At 40.7% G+C, this 21,089-nt stretch overlaps 1 protein-coding gene across 1 annotated transcript in view; it reads right to left on the reverse strand.

Moving 5' to 3' along the window:
* Window positions 1-3,265: 3,265 nt before the first annotated feature.
* Window positions 3,266-21,089, reverse strand: part of LOC145625119 (uncharacterized) — an 84,713-nt gene continuing 66,889 nt past the window's right edge. The window contains exons 2-4 of the mRNA XM_081678198.1: window positions 4,053-4,199; window positions 3,869-3,979; window positions 3,266-3,789 (exon numbers count right to left, since the gene is read on the reverse strand). Of these exons, the coding sequence (XP_081534324.1) occupies window positions 3,277-3,789; window positions 3,869-3,979; window positions 4,053-4,199 (771 nt within the window). The 3' untranslated portion in view covers window positions 3,266-3,276. The remainder of the gene's footprint in view (window positions 3,790-3,868; window positions 3,980-4,052; window positions 4,200-21,089) is intronic.

Consider the following 21,089-nt stretch of genomic DNA (forward strand, 5'->3'; position numbering starts at 1 on the left):
TTATGGCGTCGAAGCGGTACAACCAATCGAGCTCGAGATACCTTCTCTCCCAATTGCATTGGAAAGCCAACTAGATGAAGTCGACTGGATTAGAGCAAGATACGACGAACTGGTCTTGCTTGATGAAAAACGCTTGGCAGCTTTGCATCATGTCCAAACCTACCAACAGCGTATGGCACGACATTTTAATAAAAAAGTCAAGACCAGGAACATCAAGGAGGGTGACCTAGTGCTTAAGGCCCTCCGCAAAAATGTGTTAGATCCAAGAGGAAAATTCAGACCAAACTGGTCAGGACCGTACATTGTTAAAGCCATTCTGTCCGGCGGAGCGGCACAATTGGTAGACATGGATGGTAACGGCTTCCATAATTTAACCAATTTGGATCAACTCAAAAAGTTCTACGCCTAGTCGCATGGGTTCATGACCCAATAGAGCTACGTCTGGCCTGATTCCTTTTTAGGATACGTAGGCAACCCCTCAAGGGGGCCCGGCCACACTAAAATAAAAAAATACTCCCTCCATTGATTTAATATGTGCCCGGTTCAACATCGTGTCACGGCAAAATCTGAAAAAAAAAAAAAAAAAAAAAGGGGTACATATGCCGCGACACGGGAAGAATTCCCGTCTGACGGGAAAAAATCCCGTGTCACGGCAAAATCTGAAAAAAAAAAAAAAAAAAAGTGTTTTGCCGTGACGCGGGAACTTCAACCGTGTCACGGGACCTTTTGACCGTGACACGGCAGTTTCCCGTTTTATTTATTGGCGCATTCGTTGCGAATTTCCGGTACTAGCTTTGTTCTTCCATTGCGTCCGACTCCTTGACTCGGATAATATATAAAAGTCATTGTAATTTTTATTTAAGAAATAAATGCGCTATTATTAAAATAAATGAGACTACAATATTGGCATCATACGCCTTATTTTAAATAAAAATTAAATAATAAAATGCAAAGCACTATTGATCTAATCTCTCTTTTCTGTAGGAACATCCTTCTCTTGCTCAATTAGGTCGGCCCTCACCATTAGTGTGTCTTTTGTAGCCCGAACCGTCACACCCCTAGTCGAGCTTTCGCCCCTTTCACCTTTCTTGGTTGTTTCTCCCTATACACCATCTTTTCTTTACCCTTTCCTTTCACATAGGTCTTCTTCCTTGGCATCTTAGGAGTCTTAAACTCAATTCCTTGTGTTCTCGGACCTAGGCGATCGTTAAGAGGAGCTTTCTTCTCTCCAAGACGACTCTTCACATCAGACGTGCGTGATCCGAATCGTTCCCTCTTGCTTCTAGGGTTCAACCATGCCTTGTATGCACTAGATAAGGGAGGAGGAGCTTGGTCACTTGCAGAAACGGTCCACAACGGTCTTCCAATCCAATAAGTCTCGTACATGTGAACGTTACTTTCATGCAACGATACTTCACGAGGACTATCGTTATAGCGTGGAATTACTTGTTCAAGCCCATACTGTCGCATCAGTCGAGAGGGACAGTAAAAGGTCAATTTGGAGATACTAGGAACACGGCAATATGGTGTTTCATTCGTGCCAACCATTCTAGTAAGCCTCCACCAAGGCACCACCCAACGAATGGAAAATTCTCTCTTTGCAAAGAAATTTTTCCAATCTTCATACGACATGTTCGCAGAATAATTCTTCTTCCTACGGACTAAGTCGTTAGGGCCATATTTTTCAATGTCATCGGGGGCTTCAAATAATTCCAAACGCTCCATCAACCAAATCTGCAAAACAAGAAAACAAAAAAGACCATTAATCGCAAAAAAAAAAAAAAAAAAAAAAAAAAAAAAAAATGCAGATTCCCGTGACACGGCAGTTTTGACCGTGTCACGGCAGAACCTGACCGTGACACGGTGACTGTTTTGTGTCACGGGGGCTATTCAGAGCGTATTCTTACCTGTAATAGTACCAGAGAGCCCTTCCTGATGGCTTTCCGATCAGATTTTGCCTCGTCTAAACCACGAAATGTTTCTCCAAGGCACGTCGGCATAGGAGATCTTCCAGATTCCACATGCTCAAGCACAGACGCTAGACAAGCATGTCCTACCCTACCGTTTGCAAAAAGTAGCTTGCTAAACATGCAAAAAATATATGCCCTTCTACGATACACATGATAAGACTCAGAGACAGGGCGATTAAAATATAAGTTCGCAAGTTTTTCTATGTCTACTTCATTACCACACACAATTCTATTTAAATCTGGATCTGTTAGATTCATATGGCGTTCAAAGTCTTGGTAATAGTATTCACGTAAGGTAGGCATGGATATAAGATTCCTAGCAGGAAATCCAAAAATTGCGCCAAATTCCTCCGGCAGAGGACAGATTTCATCATAATCAAATTTGAAACAGTGCGTTTCTGGACTCCAATAATCTAATGCTGCCCTAAGAAAATCATGTTCAATAGCTACATGTCGCAGGGCTAGCAAACCCCTGACATGAAACAATTCTAACTCTCTTTTTTCAGCATTGGTCAAAGAATAAGACCAGTCGCGCAATGTATTATCAAAATTCTGAGACATGATTATTGAAATATGAAATTCTAAATTATTTTGTGTTTCGTAATTATGCATATCATGAATAACCTGGTCTTATTTTATAGCAAAAGCGCTCGAAACTGCCCAGAATTTATCTTTTCGCACGCGTGAAACAATCTGCTGAATAATAAGCTTCCCGTGACACGGGAAATTCCACCGTGTCACGGGAACCTTTGCCGTGACACGGCAGGATTTGCCGTGACACGGTGAACAGTGCCGTGTCACGGCACCTTACGCGCCTGCTTTTGTTTCATCTTTTCCGTATCTATCCGGATTTTCTTGTATTTTCTTATCTTTAACGTTTGTTTTTTCAGTCTTTTATGAGAGTTCTATTCCTAATAAAATTCTCACCTTTTTTAATTTTATTTTTATCTTTATTTTACGATGCTTTTTATTTTTTATTTTATCTTCATTTTACGATGGTTTCTATTTTTTTTTTATTTTTCTTTTTGGGGAAGTTTTTTTCATCATTTTATCTTTATTTCTTTTCTTTTCTTTTCTTTTGGGGAAGGTAATTTTATTTCTTTTCTTTTGGGGAAGGTCGGTACCCTCCATTACTCCACTTATGTCTTCCTTCATCGTGTCATCACTAAGTACACAATCACACACAAAGAGTCTCAAACACACACTAACACACACAATAGTAGATATATAAACTGTAAATAATGTACAAAGAGTCGTAATACATAAATGTATCAAGTGTCATCACAGTATGCACATAAACCCTCGGTCAAAAATCTCTAGAATCAGAATCAGTCTCATCTTGTCCCTGTGCATGTGGACCTCCCTGTGTGTATGGAAACGGCGAACCAAAGAGTCCCTCGACCATCCGAGTACGGGGAGTAGCGTCCCTACTAGTCCCCGCAGGCCCAGTAGTAGTCAAGCTCAAAGCAGGACCCGTCCAGCCGGAAAGCGGAGTAGACTGGCCCAAAGATACTGGAATCGTCGGCGAAGGCATCGTCCCATATAGCGGAACTGAGAATAGGCCCGACAGTGGTGGAGGAACCCCGGATAATGGGGCCGAGAATGAACCAGGATCCAAAGGAGACCCAAACTCAGGAACTGGAGGCTGTGAAAATGACGGACGCTGAGAAGACTGCCCCTGCTGAGCCTCCTGGAACGGCTGAGTAGTCCGCGGCTCTCGTTGAGAACGTCGGTGAGCCTCAGGAGATCGTCTACTACGACCAAGCTCCTCCTCGTCCGAGCCTCTGGGCCTCGAGCGCGAGCGGGACCTCTGTCGCTCCTGAAAAAACACAAAATCAAAAGGTGTCAATGATGCAAAACAAAACAAATGGTGGAAATGAAAAAGTAATAAGTGATACCTCAAGGACGTCGCTAGAGCTCCGACAACTCGCACCACGCCGAAGCTTGATGATGCAATACTTCAGCGCGTCCACCAGCTTCATAATTCCCATCACCTCCGGGCGGTTAGGCTGAGGACAAAACAAAGAAAAATCAATAATAAGCAGCATTAAAAGAGTGGATAATACGTCGAAGAAAACACACCGGCTCAAAAGCCTCAGGCACTGACTCCTGCGCCTGTCTATAACCCTCCGGCGCGTCAGCAATATGGTCCTCCGTGATACCGATCGGCCCAGGGTAGCGGACAGACTGAGGAGGAATCTGAATCCTCCCCACAGGGTGAATGGTCGTCTGAAAATATGATCGAATAATCAAGTTATTCGACTATTTAAAACAGAGACTAGTAAAGAAGATTCTCGAAATCATACCTCGGGAAGATGGGGTGGAGGAGCCAGAGAGGGAAGCAAATCCCGCGCGTAGTCACTCTCCATGTGAACAAGCTCCTGCCACGGAAAAGTGTAGCGCTCTCCCCTGTTGATCAACCCTCTGATCAAGCGGGAGTCCAGCATCGACTCTGGCGGGGAAGAAGGCACCACAAAGCGATCGCCGCTATGCTGACGGACGACTCGCTCCCCCAAATACCAGACGAAGCGCCCAGTACCAACCAAAATGGTACGGTACACTAAAAGACGTAGGGCCTCGGGCAGATCAGTCATCCCGGCCCAAGGACGATACTGAACATCAATGGGAACCTGAAAACCATAAAATGTTAGGCGTGAAACGACAGAAACAACATCAGAAGGAAAAACGCAACAAAGCTAATCCTTACGCCAACGGAAGAGGTGCCTCAGCGTAGTACCCCACGAAGCGCCGGAACAGACTCCACCCGTGACTCTCCTCGGTCACGCCAGCTGGCCCCGACAGGGAAGTCATGGACCACTCCCCGACGCCGGCGAGGAGCCAAGCCTGGGAAGTACTCATAGAACCATAACTGCAACAAAAATAACATTCAGCATACGAATCGAAAACCCGAAATGGAACAAGAAAGGGAAAAGATCATCACCTCTACGACTCTCCACAGGTCGTAAACAGTGACAGGGGACTCGTCATTCAGCTGACGGCAGCCATGACGTAGAGATAGAAGAAGATCCGCGTATCCAAGACTGGCCCAGCTGTAGGATCCTATCTCGGGAATCCTGGCCAAAGGAGGGAGGTAACAGAGGAGCACGCGTGAACTCCTGTCAGGAGAGAGGGTCATAGAGATCAGGATCAAGACGAAGATCCGCACCCGCTGCTCGGCCGTCGTGTCCTCCATATCGAAGCCGCGAGCAAGAACTGAAGCCGACTCCGATCGTCCACTCCTAGGACCACCTCGTGACACCGGACAAGTCCTGATGTGCTGAACGATCGGACCTAACAAATCAGCTACCTCAGCCGATGTCCAGGATAGATCAGACATCTGGCCTACTGCCCGGTCGGTAAAGCGCAGCCCGCTGATCATGGTGAAGTCTAAAGGGGTCACCGTCATCTCCCCCCAGGCGAAGTGAAACGTGTTGGTAGTATCCTAAAAATACTCCAACAACGCACGAACAACCGTCGCGCCGCAACCCCGGGGGCTGCGAAACCCTACAATCGCCGCATAGAAATCGACCAAGCCAGACGACTCCCATAGGGCGCTCGTAGCAGGATCCTCCGTAATGACCTGGTGAAGTCGAGGGATCAAATCACCGGCCCCGGAACCATGTTGGCGAAGTGTGCCATCGACTATGCCGGAGAGTGCACGATGAGAAACGTGGTTTTCACGGCAGAAAACCAACTGGTCTGGAGTCTAGGGAGGTGGAACCCACCTACCCCTACTCGTAGAAGTCCGAGGCTCGGACTCCAAGACGTTGTCGTCCACGCCCTCAGGGACAGTGGGAGTGTCCTCCCGAAAAGCCCGACGCCGACCGCGGGTAGAAATGTCGCAATCTTGTCGTCTAGGCATGCTATTGTCAAAATCTAAATGTTTAGCATCATTTCCTAAACATTTAATTCAAATTGCATATTTATAATAAAATCTAAACACTTAGCATCGTTTCCTAAGCTATTTAGTTGTTTATTGAATTATATGCTAAATTTTATCAAAATCTAAATGTTTAGCATCATTTCCTAAACATTTTAAATTGCAAAATAATAATCTAAATACTTGGCATCATTTCCTGAGTTATTTAATTGTTTATTGAATTATACGCTAAATTTTTACCTCAAGGCTAAAAATTGGCAAAAATTATAGTATTTAGTTTCTCCATGACAAACTAATACTACAGTGCTCCTAGCCGCATGATACTATGTTCTCCATGACAATATAGTACATATACATCAACACATCATTTCGCAAGATTGATCACTATTTTTTCACCATTTCAAAGCATGAACATTATCTCACAAAGTAGCACCCAAAAATGGGTGATTTGCTCAATTCTCCATCTAATCATGCAATTTTTATCTCGAATTTCTCACAAACACATATGTACGCATATACAAATAAAATCATGGCAAGAATTTCAACATAAAGCTTCAAAATCAAAAACCCCCAAATTGATTTTTTTTTAGGGTTTGTCATGAAATTGTTAATGTGAAGCAAATTCAAAGCAAAAATCAAAGGGAACTTACATGGATGTGTGTAAAAAGTCGAAAATAAGAAGAAGATCGAGGAATTACAGCAAATTGGTGAGATCGAACTCCAAAATTCAAGAACAAATTTCCGGCCACCAACACGACTGCCGCGACACGGTCAACAACAACCGTGACACGGCGAAGCGGTCCCGTGTCACGGCGAGCTTCAAAGCCGACGGAGCTCCGATGATTTAGGCGGCAGTTCCGACGGACACAGCAACAACAGCAGCAAACAACAGCAGCAGCTAAAAAAAGAATAAAACGAAAATCAGAACAACCGTGTCACGGTTGCCATTTACCGTGTCACGGTGAGCTTTGACCGGCCGGCGGTTAACCTCAGACGTGGCGCGGCAGTTTTTAGTAAGAAAGGAGCAAAAATGGTGAAGTGTGAAAACAAGTATGAAGAAGAAATGTGAAATGTGAAATGTGAAATGGTGAAAGCAAGCATGCGGATTTAAAGGTAGAAAAGGACAAAAAGGAGCAAAAGTAACCGTTGCTGACTGATTCAAACAGCAAAAAAGTAAAAAAAAAAAGAACGTGTCCCGTGACACGGGATACTAGTCCCGTCAGACGGGAATCCCTGACCGTGTCACGGGAACCTGCTGGCGTGGCGCGGCAAATCTGAGCCTGGTCAAGGAATATTCTTAGCTTTTTGACCAGTTTGGTTCACTTTCCGAGTTTATTGGGCGATGATTTTTCGCTACGGTTACGCAGAAAATCCCAACTGATATTTTATCTCTGGCAAGCGCCAAAGCCTATTTTTCGGCATTCTAAACATTTAATATGGTCGGATAATTGGCTTAAAATTGTGAATCATCTGCGACCCACGTTCGGGGATAATCGAACCACCATATACTTATCAATTTTTTTCGTCGGCTTTCCTCAGGATTGGAAAGCGTTATCGGTGGATTTTTCTTCAAGTATAGAAAACCGCCAAGTCGGCTTTCCTCAGGCTTGGAAAGCGTTATCGGTGGATTTTTCTTCAAGTATAGAAAACCGCCAAGTCGGCTTTCCTCAGGCATGGAAAGCATCATCCGTGGATTTTTCTTCAAGTATAGAAAACCACAAAATTCCTTCAGTCGGCTTTCCTCAAGTATGGAAGGCATTATCGGTGGAATTCTTCAAGCATAGAATGACACCAAATTCGTTTGTCGACTTTCCTCAGGCATGGAAAGTATTATCCAGTAGCTTTCTTCAGGCTTAGAAAGGTACCAAACTCTTCAGTCGGCTTTCCTCAAGCATGGAAAGCGTTTCAACCAATGTCACTCGGTAGATTCCTTCAAGCATAGGAAAATACCAAACACGTTTGTCACCGACACACTGGTGTCAGATACGCATTCTATCCCTTTACTCTTTTATCTGTAGAACTAACATTTTTCTGCAGGTATCGGCGTATACAGATTGATTTAGGATCGCAGAACGTCTTAAATCATTCTCCGTCCCTATCGACTACTTTGACTATCGTTTTCGAAACTGACGTTTCTACAAACTCAGTCAAAGTGGGGGCTTCTGTAGACACCTAAAAATGTCTCCCCAAAACCAAGCCCGATGATAAATAACCTTTCACCGCCACTGTTGGTCGGGTTTAGTATTTAATCCCGAGAGTGCTTAAAAAATCGTATTTTATTAAATTCATATTTTTGAAAGGTCCATGGATCAGTCTTGGTGTTTGGTAAAAGCATAGTTTTAATTTAAGCCCAAACCTTTTTTATTTTATTATTTTTTTTGGCCCAAATATTATATTTTATTTATTTATTATTTTCTTATTTTAGCCCGAATATTAAAAGTTAGAAAAAAGCCCGGCACTCAAAAAGCCGAAAGAAATTAGGGTTAAAAATGAATTTAGATGGAAAAGTGGACTGGAGTTGACCGTGTCACGGTCAGGCTTGACCGTGTCACGGTCAGGCTTGACCGTGTCACGGTCAGGCTTGACCGTGTCACGGGAACTCTTCCCGTCTGACAGTGGGACTTCCCGTGACACGGGAGGTCTGCCGTGACACGGGAAGCGCCGCGTCCTTTCCGCGCAAACCCTTAACGCGTTTTCCGTTCCGTTTTCTGAAAATTTCCCGCGACACTCCAAAGACTGACCGTGTCACGGGAACTTGTACCATCTGACGGTACAGTTTAACCGTGTCACGGTACAGTCTGACCGTGTCACGGGATATTTTTTAGGGTTTTTTTTTATCATTTTAGGGTTCCGTGTGCTCCCTCGGCACATTTCCCTATAAATACCCCCTCATTTCTGATGAACGAGGCAACGAGAATTCTATTATTCTGATTTTTCCTCTCCTCTATGCTCTTAAACTAAACACTAGCCCACCCTTTTCACTTCAAAATTCCCTCTTCAAGCACTCAAAGGAGACCATATTTTACTCGAGGTTCTGTCCTTAAACCAAGGCGTGAAAGGTAGAATCGTTTGAGGGTTTGGCCCCAAAATTAACCTTGTTTTTATTTAATTTAATTTAATTGTTGTTTTATTATTTCCTTGAAGTTAATAACTTGTTTTATTATTTTGTAGTTGCAAGCAAACAGATTCAAAGTAAGAGTTATGCTCTTCTTATTATTATTTTTCTAACAATTTTTCTGTTGTCAGAATTATGATTAAATTGGTTCTTTTTATGTTTATATTGATTCTATTATTTATTTTGATCACAATATTGCATGTTAAAGGGAATATGTAATTGAAAATCACGACTAATAAGATAATTTGGACAACCGGTTTAGGTTCCTTTTAATCTTGGTGTTTAATCAAGTGATCACAATATTTTAGAATTATATGTTGCATTAATATTCAACCAATTTAGCTTAATAATAGTTTGGAGCAAATTGAATATTTTGTTTGTATGCCTTTGAGATCGCAGGAATCATTTTTCACTATAAGAATCGAGTAGAGGCCAATACGGGCGAATGTGACTCCATGACTCACTTCGTACCATCATCCCCGATCCTCCTTTCGTGGTTCCGAACCATATGGAGTTAGTAATCTCATGGATTATGAATGGGGTGTAACCTTCACGGGTCAATCGTTGTTGCCTATCGTTGTCCCTTATCGTGGTTGCCTTTTTATGATCCGTGGACGGTTTACAAGTTCCTTAAAAACTTGTTGGCGGCTCCCTACTTTATTTGTCCCTAATCGTTGTCCCTAATCGTAATGTCAATTCCCACTTCCTATGAGTGCCAAGCATATTCACAACATGCTTTTAACGTAGGCGCACTTCGAGCGACGCCTACACACGCCTAATTAAAACTAGTCAAAGTTGTTTTAACCGGTTATGTAAATAAGCGCAATTAATATTTGAAGCTCCCACTAAATTCCGCATCGAACTTAATTAATCAAATTAATTATGCCGGTAAGCCCAAAAATTTGTCAAAATAAATTTTGCCAATGCCGCTCAAAACCCGAAGCCTAGCCTCCAAAATTTTAACTAAAATAATAAAACAATTAATATAAATTAAAATAAACAAAATGGTCAAAAAGAAAAATTAAAACCGAGAGAAAAGTGCATCGACTACCCAAGGCTAGCACCCTTGAGCACTCACACGCACGCAAGTGCTGTGCGCTTGCCTAGCAGCCTAGGCCTTGCGTGTGTGATGATGCTGGGCGCTGCTTGGCAGCGCGCACTCGATGCGTGTCTAGCTGCAGCTGCCTAGGACTGCTACTATGCCTAGCGTCGTCTCACACACCCTCTATGTACCAAGTCAGCACACAGCTCCTCGCACACACCTAGCACCACACGCACCAAGCGCAGCAGCCTCGTCCCTCGGCAGCCACATGCGGGATGTGCGAGCAGCCTAGCTGGCCGAGGGATGCATGTGGCTATTGTGCCTTGGTTTGCGTGCTTGTGCCTTGGGATTAATTCCCGATTTTGAGTGACATCTCTAATCAATTCTGAATTAATTTTAGAATTAATTTATTGAGCAAAAATGAAAATTTAAACAAGTCTAACATAAAATAAAATTTTCAAAGTGCATCTAACCAAAAAAATTCCCAAGAACCATTCTTTAATTAAATTGGTTTAACTTGGTGCAACAAAAATAAGAGGGCAATTACTCACTACTAATTTAATTAATTTAAATTAATCTTGATTTTTTGACAAAAAAAAAAGGGGAGTTGGAAAAGTGAACATAAATTCAATAAAGATTCCAACTTTAATACTTGTGAATCCTTGAAAAATTATATCTTCCAATGTGAAGATAAACAAATTTCTATCACAAAGTTTCGAACTTTATGATTCCAATCAACTGAAAAATGATTAAATAAACAAAATTTGACAAAAAAACATGGAATTTAGTAACTTAAAGATTCAATCACTTAACATAATTAAAGATTGAATTTTTAATACTTGGAAGCATCAAAGAACAACAATTTCACACTTAATGCAATTAGTTTGCAATTATGAGAAAAATAAAACCAAGCTTTCAAACACAAATTACCACCAAGTAATCATGTCTAAAGAGGTTTAAAATTACATATAAAATATGTATTGAACCAATTACATAACCACCATAACTATGCAATTAATTTTCAAGGTTAGAAAGACTTAAAATATTTCGTCAAAACGAAAAATCCCTCGAAAAGTGCATTTTTGGTCATTTTTTTGCTAAAAATCGAACCCTATATGGGTAAAACCATTTCCAGAACGCCTTTTTTACCCAAAATTTAGTATGTTTGGGTCGAAATCTGGGTTCGGGGCTGATGATAGCTTTAATACGAAGTTAAAATAGATAAAACGAGCTACTAATCTAATTAGCAACTTAATACCAGAAAAATTAAGCCATAAAAACACCTTGAAAAATATTAAGATTTTAAAAATAAACGAGCGAGACTCCGATACCACTTTTGGGGTTTGGTAAGTCCAACTTACCGCGGAAACAACCCCGACCCAAAGAACCACTCGCAATTAATAAAACCATAAAGTATAACAAATAAACATAAAAGTATAAAGTCGGAATTTACCTTTGAAGCGTGCTTCGCCTTCAAAGTCGGGCTCTTACTTGAAAGTTTTAAGCTCCGAAAATATGCGAGCCTCCTACGGAAATTCACCCGCAAAAACTACTAGCGACTTTTAGGTCCGTTACCTCGAGGTTAGTGAGGTCCGACCAAAACTCGAGTATTATATGAGTTTAAGAGTTTTAGCTAATGCAATGCTCTATTGAACTCCTACTCAAGCACTCTTCCCAAAAACCCAAGATGGGTATTTATAGGCAAGAGGGAGAGTTTGAAATTCCATCCCATCAATGTGGGATTCATAAAATTCCACAATTTATTTTAAAGCTAAATTAAAATAAATAAGTGTAGGGAATATTTCAAGCGTTAACCACTAGCTTGAACCCCACTGTGATCATACACTAAAGTACGTTGGCGTCCAAAGGGAAAGAAGATAGAGCAAAAGAGTCGCCAACAAGTTTTTTTAGGAATTTGTAAACCGTTCAAGAGGTGAAGGTTAAACCCCTTAATGATCCAAGAGATCGTCAACTCCACAAGGTCTTGAACCAAATAGGGTTCGGGGATGAAGGTACAAATCCAACCTAAAAGAGATTGAACCTGCCCTAATAATAGGCCTGTACTTTATTTTGATCGTAATCATGTGCGCTTTTTGACTAACATGCAATCAATAGGATTAACCCTAAACCTGTTTATCTATGTTGGTTGAATATTAATTCACAAATATATCTATTATTGGCGATCACTTGAATTATAATCAAATTAACCCTAAACAAGCTAAGATTATTAATTATCTTATTAAGCGTGATTACAAGTACCAATTCCCTTTAAACATGCATAAAAGGTGTGATCAAGCAATAAAAATAAATATATATTAAGCAACATAATAATAAACAATAAATAAATATCATAATAATAATAATAATTACAATCATAATAATAAAAATAATAATCATGTTAAAGCACAATAATAGTAAGATCCAAGGCATGATACTAACAATATTAATAACAAACCCTAACATGTCACTAAACAATAAAAATAAAAGCTTTAACCCTAACATGATACTAACAATCATAAATATTAGGAAGAACATAAAACGCATCATACCTTTAATCATACTTGATATTAAATTTACCCTAGCCATGATACTAGGAATTTATTGTTGTCACCCTAAACATCAAATTATGGAAAATATCCTAACATGATACTAGGAATCATAATAACAACCTAAGCATGATTTCTACAAAATAACATAAATAACAACCATTAAAGTACTTACTTGGATGCCTCGTACCTCTTTCTAATAACAAAATACACACGTTAGTAACTTCAAGGAAAATAATAAACAACAATTAAATTAAATAATTGAAAGATAGACTTGGGACCAAACCCTCAGAAATTAAACCTTTCACGTCTAGGGCGAAGGCAACTTCGAATATGGCTAGTTGTTTCTAAATCTAATGAGTGCGGAATTTTGTATTTGAGAGAAGCTAGTTTAGAAAACAGAGAGAGAGAGAGAGAATAATCAAGAGAATCTTGATGAGAGTTGGCGAAAATTGGTGAATGAAAACTGGGTTTTTTAGGAGACTATTTATAGAGAAAATCAGCCAAAAAGATAAAACATCAAAAACATAGTTCTGACGCGCAAAACCAGGTTAGCGCCAAACGATGACGTTAGCCTCAGACGCTAAGGCTAGCGCAAGGCGCCAAGCGTAGCGTCAGGCGCTACAGGAGGATAAAATTGTATTTTCCTCAAAAACGTTCTTTCATTCTGATTAAAACTGTAAAAAGTCAACAAAAGTAAATTTATCAATGCTAATTGAATTAGGAATGAAAAGAACTTTCTAGAAGAATCTAGAAGACTAAAACCATTCCTAATTGCATTAGGAATTATATATCCATATTAGGTCCTCCTCTAGATCATTGGGCCGCATATAAGGCTCAAACCAAGCCCAGTTTAGTAATTTGGCCATAACTTCCTCAATATTCATCGGAATTGGGCTTATAATATATCGTTGGAAAGCTCTTTTCAAGCGTTATCCAACTACATTATTATTGGACCCATATCATGGACCAACCAAACAAGATTATCTGTTTTCTTAAAATAGGTTTTCAAAAACAGAGAGAGGAGAAAAGAAATTAAAACTATCCGCAACACTAAACTTTCCACACTTTCACTTCATTCGATTATGATTTGACGTGAAAGGAACTCATCACTGGGTTTGGTTTTGGGGAGACACAAATGGGTGTCTACAGAAGCCCCCACTTTGACTGAGTTTGCAGAAACGCAAGTTTCGAAAACAAAAGTCAAAGTAGCGATAGGGACGGAGAATGATTCAGAACGTTCTGCGATCCTAAATCACTCTTGTAATGCCGATACCTGCAAACTAGCGTTAGTCAAACAGATAAAAGAGTTAAGAAACGCGTATCTTGCACCGTCAAGCACACGTCTCTTAAAGTAACCGATTTGTTGCTGCTGTTTTTGTTTTGATGACTTCCTGCCAAGAGAATGTCATCCCGCTTGAAAACCGCTACGCTTGTAATTGCTTCTAATACTGAAGATTGCTTCGCTTGAAACGATCCTCTTCCGCTTATGGCCATCTTCCACATCTTAGGGAACACGATCGAAGACAAATTACCTTGAAATCACCTTCAGTTGTTTGTGACAACTCTCCACAAACTAGGGAACGCTACCGAAGATATCCTCGCTTGAAGCTATCCTCATTTGTTGCGATAATTTTCCAAAGGAAATTACCGAAGATCTCCGCTTGCCGATCCTTAAAAGTTCGCTTGAACTTTGCTTCCGCTATGCCTATACGTCGGCGCTTTTGCTGCCTTTAAACCTGTATGTCGGTGCCTTTTGCTTAATTAATGAACCAATAAGTCGGTGCCTTTTGCGAATGAACCAGTACGTCGGTGCCTTTTGCGATGAGCCAATTCTTAGGCACTTTAAGCCAAATGAGACGATCTTTCATTAGGTCGATCACTTTGTGTAATCAAGCCGATTACTAAAAATCGTGTCAAATTGCTTAGAGGATAGCTGAACATTCTGGCGCCGCTGAAATAACATCAGCGCCAATAATCTGGCCGTAGCGCCAGACGATAAAGCTAGCGCCAAGCGCCAAGCCTATCTGCTGACGCCAAGGTCTAGCGCTTGGCGCCAGAGTCAGGTATTCCTTAAATACCCTTCTCTTCTTCATTTTCGCTGCTGCTCGTCGCGTTTCTTGCTCGAAAATTCTCAGAACTTCATTTGCTTCGTTCTTGCTCATTTCTCAACCAAATTCGCTCAAATTTGTTGCAAATCAAAGCTTATTCCATCCATTTTCCCGATCTATGTAAGTTTTCTTCAAACTCACACCGGTTTTAATGAATTTTGCATGTGTTTATTCCCGAATTTCATGAAAATTCAAAATTTAAAATGCTTAACTCTCTTTGTTTGTCAAATTTTATGCCATGAAATTGCTTGATTATGTTTATATATTTCCTTGGCAGTAATTTGAGACTTGTTTGACTCAATTTGGTGAAGAAATGAATGAATTGCCATTGTTGAACCTCTTAAGGTCGGGAATACAAAGCGGCTTGTTGATGTTTGTCACAATAATTACTATAGTATTGCAAGAAATTGTTTGATTGCTTGAAAAATGCCATGCATGCTCAATTTTAATTTGTGCTCTGTTTTAGTACTACGTACTCTGTTATTCTTACGAACATAGTATCATGCGGCTAGGCGAACCTTAGATACTATAGAACCTTAATTTATGAAAATTCTAGAAAATGTAGCATGGCTAGACAACGAGGTTCCGGTTCACGGTCCCGAGACGTTCGACAGGAGCATGAGCCCATAGAGGACGATGCCGAGCCGTCCACTTCGCTTGGTCGACTCCCTGAGTGGGATGAGCGGACCTTGTACTTTTCCCCCGTCCATCACATTTCTGAGAAAGTGAGACGGGGCATCACTGTTAGGAGGACGCGTTGTCATGGTTCCGGCTGTGATGGCTTGGGCGATCTGTACAAGATGTACATTTCCAGATATGATCAGACGAGACTTCTATGGGAGTCTTGCGGTCTTACTGCGTTGTACGAGACCTCCGAGGCCATGTTCGCCTCTAGCGGGGGTCACCATGTAGTTCGTGCTCTGGTGGAGTTCTTTTGGGACACCACCAACACTTTCTACTTTCCTTGGGGTGAGATGATGGTCACTCCTACCGACTTTAGTCTCATCACAGGACTGGAGTTTAGTTCCGTTCCTGGAGCAGCCGCTGTGTGGGGATGTCCAATGCATATATCCGAGATTGGATCATCTCAGTATGATTCTTTTCTTATTTGACATTTTGTGATGCCTTAGATAGATTCTTGCCTGATTGACGCTCTTTGCAGGAGCCTGAGGTGTTGTACCGACCGTGGGTCGACCTGGAAGTCCCTGGGTTAGCCGCGCAGTATTCTGCTGAGCGTCGCTATTTCTTGGGGACTTATGGAGCGACTGCATACCTTGGAGAGAGGGTTGCTATTCAGCATTCCTCCGATACATTTGTCGTTCCTGCTCCTCCACCAAGTCACATGTTTAACGCCACGAGGTTGTTGAGCATGTAAGAGGGAGCTGGTACCCCTAGGCGATCTTACACGATCCCTGGGCGATGCTATGCGGAGGATCTATTGTCGTTGTTAGCTCCAGTTCCTGTACATGCTGAGGATGTGGCGGTACGATTTTTCAGCTTTTACCTTTCGTTAACTAGCCCCCAAGTAATGTTTACTTATTTTATTTTGCTTTGTCAGGACGATACTGCTGAGTTCGTGCCACCTCGTATGTTTATCCATTATAAGGGGAGATATGGGCAGATTGAGGAGATGATTCCTCCGGCTCTTGAGGACGAGCGCTTCGTGGAGCGGTCGATTCTTCGCCACCAGACTCGGGTAAGCTTGTTTATTTGCAACTTTTATCCATATATGTTATGCATGTTTACTGACATATTTCTTTGACAGTTCTCACGCGAGGTGGTTTCAGCGATGGCACGATGCATAGATGCCTTCTGGAGCCAGCTTGTCCGGATGAGAAACGTGGCTACCTGCCGTCGAGACGACGTTGTTCAGGAGGTAGTCTTCACTTCGTATGTTCTTGTATTACCGCTTTTATTTTGCCTGTTTCTGATTTTAATTTGCCTTGCAGGGTCAGCCCATTCATTCTCGTACCCGCACCGGACCTGTGGTGCGGAGGGATCCGGCGAGGTCTAGCTCGAGACGTCGCCGTACTACTTCGGGAATTAGGGGCGGTCGTTCTGAGGCTGCTCGTACCGAGGCGGCAGAGGACTCGGGTTCTTCCGCTGAGGGTGCACATGCTGCGCCGATAAGCCACGGAGAGGCTACCTTGGCTCTTAGAGGTTGTGGGATGTACGAGGTTGGCTCGTCATCGCAGCAGCCTCCATAGCCTTAGCCTCAGGTTGATCTCGGGTGGACGGGTCCTACGTTGAGATTTCCTCCTCCCGCGGAGACTGGAACTGATGTTGGGGCTGGAGCCGGAGCTGGTGGAGAGGTTACTCCTTGTACAACGGAGTTTTATGCGATGATGGGTTTACGTCCCCTGGCGCTGTAGTTTGTTCCTATGCTTTTTTATTATTTATTTTGACTTTGTATAGAACTTTTCCTTTTAGTTAGACTCATCTTTTATACATATTTGTATATTCATACTATTATGAGTTTATTTTATTCATCATGTTTTTTCATTTATTATTATTATTATTATTATTATTATTATTATTATTATTATTATTATTATTATTATTATTATTATTATTATTTTATTATTATTATTATTATTATTATTATTATTATTATTATTATGTGCATGTTTGTGTGTGCAAGGAAATGTGACAAATAATTTTTCGCCAAAATTCCGTGATTTTTATTATTCATGGAGGGTATCCGACTTTCTCCATTAAAAAAGAAAAAAATGAAAAAGGTAAAGACAAATAAAATATTGGATTTATAAAAACTTGGAAATTAGTATAAATAAAATCCAAAAAAAATAATAATTAATATGATATCTATATTAATTTAAAGAGAAAAATAAATGAATATTTAGAAAAAGATAAGGAAACCGTAAAGTAATTAGCAGACTCGAATTAAGTCAAAAACACGGTTTTGCAGAAAGCGCGTACGATGAGGCAAATTGGCGCCAGCTGGCGCCACACATTTTAGTGTAGCGCCAGGCGCTACACTTAGCGTTTGGTGCCAGGCTCTGGCGTCAGGCGCCAAGAGTTAGCGCCTGGAGCTAAAGAGCACTTACCCCGAATCCTTCCCAGATTAAAACTGCTCCGATTTTGTGCATAAATAGCCCCCTGCCCAGCTGATTCTCTTCATAATTTCAGCCGATAAAATATTTCTTAGCTTTTAGAAAAAATAATATCATGTATCTAGTCACCAAAACTTTTACCAATTACACCCATGAATGGTGTCGGTCTCTTAATGCCAAAGAAAGAAAAGAATTAGATGTGTTTCACTTGGGGGGTATTTATGGTATTAAAGGGGTAGATCTTGACTCAGATTTTCTTCATACCGCTCTAGAATATTGGGGGATACCCATTGCTTTAGAAAAGGGTATGATGAAATTAGCCCTTTGCCGGAAAAAATTTGGTGCTATTTCAGGTTTCCCTGCAATAGATCTTTTAGTAATCCCAAAAATAGATGCATATTATTATAAGGATTTTGAACGCTTTTTCAATTTAAAAGACAGGGATTTATCAAAAATAGTAGATGGTAACATAGCTAATTTGAAAGAATTTGCTCGCCATTATTTTGATAAACCTTACTCCGAATCTTTTCATGTTTAAAGAAGAAGGGCTTCCTTATTTTGTATTCTTAATCAATTTTTTCTTACTAGTGGTAAAAATAATGAGGGTCAATCAATTATAAACACTGTATTAGACCAAATTTAATCAGGGAGAAATCCAATGCCTTTAATAGTTGGAGAGACTATGATAAGTCTTGATGAATTAAAGAGGAATCCAAAAGCACCTTTTCGGGGCTCTCCAATTTTATTACAGGTAGAAAAATAATATTTTAAATTACAGAAATCAAAAATATATTTTTGTATAGTAATAATAATTTATTTGCATTGCAATTTTTTACAGTTGTGGCTAATGGAAAGGCTGGAATTAATTAGCCCTCCAGACAACATTGAGAAGTACACTCCAAATTGCTTCGTGAGGAAGAAGAAACCCTTCTCTAAGATGGTGCGCCATGAGTGGAAGAAAGTCTTCGAATCCTGCAATTTTGCCATCAAGTGGGTCATCCCTTGGTAGAAAATAGAAAGGATGGTTGGTGTCAACAAGCAACCTTTTTGCCGTCTTCCAAGCTTGTCCCGTATGACTTTTTACTATCCTTGTAGGGTAAAAAGACAATACGACCTACTTCAGACTATTCCTTCCGGAGATCTTCGTCGTCCCTACGAGTTCCCTGTCTCCCATGAAGTAGACAAGTTTGATGCTTAAAGGAGCCCTAGACCTTTGTGGGAAGTAATTACCCAAAAGGTTCCTCCTTCCTTGCCCAATGATGTGAAAAAGTGGCTTCTAAAGAAACCTTCAAAGGACATGAAGAAAAATCAGAGTAAAACTGATGTGAAAAGTCGTCTAGTGACAAGGTGATTCTTGCTAAGGAACACCTTGGTGAAAGGATCAAATTCAAGACACCTATAATACCTAAGAAGAAGAATACTGCAAAAGATAAAGGGAAAAGGAAAGCTGACACCACAGAAAAGAAAGCTTGGGTAGAAAAGAAGCATGGAGTCCTAGCTGAAGGGGAAACTATTTACTCCAAAATTGAATGTAGGTCCTCTAGAGGATGCCTACTAGCTAAGGTTATGGATGAGGAGAAAGAAGTAGACAAAAATTGGAAAAGGGCTAAGAAGGAGAAAGAAGATTAAGAGCATTGCTTAATTTCCAATTATTAGACTTAGCTTATTTTTTTTATTAAAAGTTAATTTATTTAAGCTTTAATAAATTCCATCAATAGTGTAATTTATTTTATTAATGAAATTCCAGCTTTTTAATTAAATTATTTACTTTAAATTTATTTTTATTAAAGCAATGAAAACCGAAAAATTAATTTTCCAGAAATTTTTTTTCGAGTACGGAAGTCAAAAATTTTCCGAAAAACACCAAAATAATCCCAGGATTTTAACTATAAATTAGCGCCGCACTTTTGCGACTGGCGCCGGCTGTGGCAGTCTGGCATCAGGCGACAGTTGCCGTCGTCTGGCGCTAGCGGTCATCGGCTGGCGCCTAAGTGTTTTCTGTGACGCCGATGTTCCGTCGATCTTCTGTCGAATTTTTTTAATAATTCTGGAATGCGAGATATTTGGAAAATAAAGTGGCCGCACCCGTAAAGGGTTTCCTACGTATCCTTTCTTAAGGAATCAGGCCAAACGTAGCTCTCTTGAGTATCCTACTCAAGTAATTATGGGTAGTATTTCTTAAGTTGGTCAAGATTTGTCAAGTTCGAGAACTCATTGCCATACATATCAGTTAATTTTGCTGCACCTCGTGACAGGATTATTTTGACAATGTAGGGTCCAGACCAGTTAGGTCCAAATTTTCCCCTTGGATCTAAAACATTTTTCCTTAATGCTTTTAACACCAAGTCTCCTACTTTGATGTTTCTTGTCTCAACCTTCTTATTTAAATGTCTATCCATACGAGTTTGGTAACACTAAGTGTGATGTAGAGCTTCTAGTCGTTTTTCATCGAGTAGAATCAATTCTTCATATCTTGCCCTAGTCCATTCAACTTCATAGTGTTTGCTCTCCAAGGCGATGCGTAGAGATGGAATCTCTAGCTCGACAGGTTGTACGACATCCATTCCGTCAACCAAGGAAAATGGCGTATTTCCTGTTGATGTGCGAATTGACGTGCGATAACCCCATAATGCGAAGTGAAGTTTGTCAGGCCAATCCTTATAATTTTCCGTAATTTTCTCGATGATAGTCTTTAGATTTTTATTAGCTGCCTCAACTGCTCTATTTGCTTGAGGTCTATAAGGGGAAGAATGATGATGTTGAATGCCATATTTTTGTAGCAATTCTTTGCATTCGGCTTGAAAGTGAGTTCCATTGTCACTTATCATTTCATGTGGGATTCCGTATCGACTAATATTTTTCTCGATAAAGAGTGCTACATGTTTTGCGGTGAGTTAAGCGTATGATTGCGCTTCGACCCACTTTGTGAAGTAATCAATTGCTACTAGGATATACTCGTGGCCTCCTGTTCCTGGGGGAGTGATTTTGCCGATGATGTCAATTACCCATGTAGAGAACGACCATGGTGACGTGTAGGTGTAGAGCAAGAATGGAGGAACATGTTGTAAATTGGCATTGATTTGGCACTTAGGGCATCTTTTTACAGATTGATGGCAATCCCTATTCATTGTAGTCCAATAATATCCTTCTCGCATTATCCTCTAAACTAACATTTTGCCTTTTATGTGAGTGCCACAAATTCCTTCGTGGACTATCGTCTTTGCTCTTTGTGCATCCTTTTTTCCTACACATAAGAGGGCTCGTCCCTTAGGTACCCTTTTATGTAGCTTGTTGTCTATGAGTACATATTGGGAAGCCAAGAGTCTTAAAGCTCGTTATACTCTTTTGTCAGCA

The sequence above is a fragment of the Chenopodium album genome, chromosome 3 (genome assembly GCF_948465745.1).
Source record: "Chenopodium album chromosome 3, dcCheAlbu1.1, whole genome shotgun sequence".
In the NCBI taxonomy this organism is placed as follows: domain Eukaryota; kingdom Viridiplantae; phylum Streptophyta; class Magnoliopsida; order Caryophyllales; family Amaranthaceae; genus Chenopodium; species Chenopodium album.